This window comes from Pelmatolapia mariae, linkage group LG16_19, assembly GCF_036321145.2.
Source record: "Pelmatolapia mariae isolate MD_Pm_ZW linkage group LG16_19, Pm_UMD_F_2, whole genome shotgun sequence".
Lineage (NCBI taxonomy): Eukaryota > Metazoa > Chordata > Actinopteri > Cichliformes > Cichlidae > Pelmatolapia > Pelmatolapia mariae.
This window is the reverse complement of record NC_086241.1, coordinates 30,128,012-30,132,500: the sequence shown is the minus strand read 5'-3', so window position 1 is coordinate 30,132,500 and position 4,489 is coordinate 30,128,012. Positions and strand designations below refer to the sequence as shown.

At 40.0% G+C, this 4,489-nt stretch overlaps 1 protein-coding gene across 1 annotated transcript in view; it reads right to left on the bottom strand.

The window, feature by feature from the left end:
- Positions 1-421, bottom strand: part of LOC134645862 (trace amine-associated receptor 13c-like) — an 11,383-nt gene extending 10,962 nt beyond the window's left edge. Inside the window, exon 1 of the mRNA XM_063499476.2 lies at positions 249-421. Coding sequence (XP_063355546.2) covers positions 249-421 — 173 coding nt within the window. The remainder of the gene's footprint in view (positions 1-248) is intronic.
- Between the last annotated feature and the right edge of the window lie 4,068 nt (positions 422-4,489).

The following is a 4,489-nucleotide window of genomic DNA, read 5'->3' as shown; positions in this document are numbered from 1 at the left end:
ATGTATGTGAGATTGAAAATATATGTGTGTGAAAGAAGAATGTATGTATGTGAGAGTGAAAATATATGTGTGTGAAAGAAGAATATATGTATGTGAGAGTGAAAGAATGAATTTTGGCTTGTACGGCCCCTCATACAAAGATATTTAAGCCAAAGATATTTATCTATTTCACTTCATTCATTTTTTACTACTTCCACTGTTGTATATAAAACTTAAAATGTAGTTTCAGTTGAAAAGTTAATCGTTACTTGAAGTGAGAGATGGAGATGATGACCAGTAGGTTTAGAGCAGCAGTGATCAGAGAGATGCAGAACAGCACAATGTACAGAAGAACAACTTTCGACCAGTGACGTGTCGGCTTCCTGCAGGAAGTGTTGAGGAGCTGTGGAAAACAGAGCTCAGTTCCTTTCTGCATCTCCATCATCAGTTAGAAGCAGCTCTCTAAAAGTTTTGTCACAGAGCTGATATATTGGCCTCCCCTCCCCTCCTCTCACACACACACACACACACCTACACACACACATACATAGACCCTGGCATACACACACATTGTCAATCTTCTTACTTTTGACATAACCTTTTGCACCTTCATTTTTTTCAAACTCACAATGTCACATGTCACTTTTCACTATCATCTGTTCTCAGTCATCCAGGTCATGGCAGTCTTAAGATCTTGAAAGAGAAAGTGATTGGACTTCTTTAGCAAACTAGGGAGAAACAGAATTACGAATGGAAAAACACTGTCATTACTTAAATAAGAGGTTCACCTGAGAAACTGGGAAGAATTTTCTCCAAGCATGGGATCTCAGTGAACTTCACACCAGCAAGACCTTCAGACCGAAACTGGTTCATTCCAAGGACAAAACTCCCACACACAAGCTAAACAACATAATGCACACTGTAGTGTAGGGAGGAGTGCTCAAACCTCTACACTAGGGAAACCAAACAGCTACTCCATAAACACATAGCACAACATAAAAGAGCCACATACTACTTCACTTTCAGTGTGTGCTTTGGCTGGACTTGGGTTACAGACTGAAGCACTCTCTCATTACCTGTTTGGAAAATGCTTGACTGTAAATCAAACCTAACCCTAACCCCCTAACCCTAACCCTACCCTAAAGAGAGAGAGAGCTGTCTATTTTTTATCACTTTCATCAAATTTAGGAGTACATATACACTAAGTTTATTGTGTGTTTAATTAATAAGAACACTCCAGACGATTCCATTCTGAGCTTAAGAAGCTTCTGATAGGTTAGTAGAGTCCATGTGAGTAAATTGGTGGCACAGCTGTGGATGCATATAAGGCAAAACACAGAGCCTGTTTCTTTGAAATGGGAAAATCAAGAGATGTCAACAAAACACCAGGAAAAGAATTGTAGAGCTCCATAAGTGTGGCTCAGTTTGAATACAATTTGGTGCCATTTACAATTAAGAAATACAGATAATTTCTCTCTTTACTCTTAAAGTTAACAAATATGTTTTTTATATTTATCAATCTAAAAAAAATAAACATTTAGTCTGATTTGATGTTACAATTAAAAAAGTGTTTTTATCTGAAGAGCATGTAAATATCTGGTTTCAACTGTATATTTGATGATGTTGGTGTTTGGTTTGATTGTCAGCACAAAGAGGGAGAGAGAGGGAGAGAGAGAATGAGGACAGAACAGAGAGGGAACAAGAGCAGGTGAGACACACATGTTAGTCAAATGGTTGTTTACCAAAAGTATCATCGTATCATAGGTACTCGTGTATCTCGTATCTAGTGTTTCTTTTTAGGTTTGTTATTTTTCAAATTCTATATTTATTAAGTTATGCAGGCTTGTTTGCACAACAAGGCTAAATAATTATATAAACTTTTCTGAATCTAAATAGTGTACTTTGGTAGAATTAAAAAATAAGTGTAGTGCAGGTCTATGATGATTTTAGTGCTACTATCATCTAGTTTTGATTCTGGTTCTGTCTTGGTTAAGTCCTAAGTAGCCCTGATTTTGAACTGTTGTAGTCCTGTTTTAATTCCGGATCAGTTCTGGGTCTGGTTGAATTGGGGTTTAGTGCTCGTGTCTTGATATAGTCCTGATTTTGTTCTGCCTTCCTGCTTAATTAAAAAACTAGTTTAAGGTGTCCTGCATATGTGATATATATTTTTCCCTATATGAAGTCATTCTTTTTTTAACAAAACTCAAAACAGAGCCTATTAATCTTACAGTCATTTCTAACACCCCCCCCCCCCCCCCCCCCCCCAAATGCCACATGGATACTACCCTTTAGGGCTAAGCCCTGGGTGTTTCGAATGTCTGCCTCCGCCTCTGGTTACAGTTAACTCTCTGGGGTCCAGGGTATAATTGGCCATTTTTGTGCTACTTTTGATTTTACCTTTGTATGTCACCTATATTTTCTTTTTCCCTTGCCTTGTTTGGTACAGTCCCAATCAAAAGTTTAAGACCACTTGAAAAATGGCAAAAAAAAAAAAAAAATGCTCAAACTCAACAAGCTGTTTTACAGCTGAGCAAAGATTTAGGACTACAAGCCTCCAGAAAAACTTGCCACATGCCTTTAAAAGGCCAAATCTTTGCAAAAATGCGGATTCATTGTAATTTTCTGTCAGGTAGTCACACTGGCTCAAGAGTTGGCCATTTGTCTTGTAATTGGAAGGTTGCCGGTTCGAGCCCCGGCTTGGACAGTCTCGGTCGTTGTGTCCTTGGGCAAGACACTTCACCTACTGGTGTTGGCCAGAGGGGCCGATGGCGCGATATGGCAGCCTCGCTTCTGTCAGTCTGCCCCAGGGCATCTGTGGCTACAACTGTAGCTTGCCTCCACCAGTGAGTGAATGAATAGTGGAATTGTAAAGTGCTTTGAGGGTCTCGAAAAGCGCTATATAAATGCAATCCATTATTATTATTAAGCAGGGTCTTTCGCAGCACGCCATCGCTGCTGAGGTGGGATGCAGTAAGACAGTCATTTGGAATTGCTTAAATGATTCTGAGGGTTATGGAACCAAAAAAAGTCAAGTGGAAAACCCAAAAACATTTTACCAGCACTAAGATGGAGGATCCAATTGGCTGTCTGTCAAGATACTGGACGATCCTTGACCCAAATTAAGGCAGTTACTGGTGCCAACTGCAGCCCCATAACCATCAGACGGCAACACTAAAGAGCTTCAAAAACAAAAAGTGTCTTCAAAGACCTTGTCTCTTTGAATGCCATAGTACTGACCATTTGAACTTTGCAAGAGGGCACCAAACATGGGACATTGAAAGGTGGAAGAAAGTTTTATTCTCTGATGAGAAGAAATTTAACCTCGAGAGTCCCGATGGTTTCCAACATTACTGGCATGACAAGCAGATCCCACCTGAGATGTTTTCTGTGCACAACAGTGGAAGGGGCACCATAATGGTCTGGGGAGCTTTTTCCTTCAGTGGAACAATGGAGCTTCAGGAGGTGCAAGGGCGTCAAACAGCCACCGGCTATGTCCAGATGTTGTAGAGAGCATCCCTCCTGATTGAGGGTCCTCATCTGTGTGGTAACGACTGTGTTTTTCAACAGGACAATGCTACAGTGCTTGCAGGACAAGGGACTTCTTCTTTTGGACCACCTTGCACCCTGATCTAAATCCAGTTGAGAACCTTTGGGGATGGATGGCAAGGGAAGACTACAAAAAAGGGCAACATTTCCAGACAGTAGATGCCATTGTGCATCTGTCCTACGTGTTGTCATATAATTTTTCTATTGGTCGATATGGTACATTTTTCCACCAATAGGAAAGGGGTGGGGGGGGTTTCGATCTTTTTTTTGTATGCGCTGTCCTTAAAAAAGGCAGTTTTCACCTACTTTTGCTGCACGAAATGTGCATATTTTGTTTTAGTATGTATTTTTTTAATCATAAGTCTGATTTTAGTGGCCTATTAATGAAATTAAAACTGGCCTATATTTTGAATTCCGAACTTTCAACACATATTGAAAGACTCGGTGTGGCTGCAGCTTGTCATGATGTCATTTTAAATCATTCATGTGATTTGGAGGCGTAGGCATGTCAGTTGACCCCAGAGAGTTAATAACACTCCCCTTTACTCCATTTCCAAAGTGTAACAATCAACCACCTGTGTTGAAATCTGAAAGTGCCCAATGGGGTTTCAAAATGTGCACTGGCGCAATCATAGGCATTGGTTGCTACTGACAACAAGAAATAAAGCTGATCTGCTCTATGGGCTGAACCATTGTTTAATGGTGGAGGGGTGGTTACATTTTGCATTATATTCAGTTTTAGAATTTATATTCAGTGTTAATTGTAGCTGGGCTCAAAGTGTTAATGCTAGCTTATTTTATTAAACAACATTGTGATAAGCGAAACTAGAGTGGCACTAGGGGTAGCAAGAGATTATTTTAGGGTGGCACATGCCACCCCTGTAGATCCATCCCTGACATTACCCATTACTTTTGTTAAAAGTTATGCAGTAAGTAACTTTATTACTCAGCAGATAAAAAATGT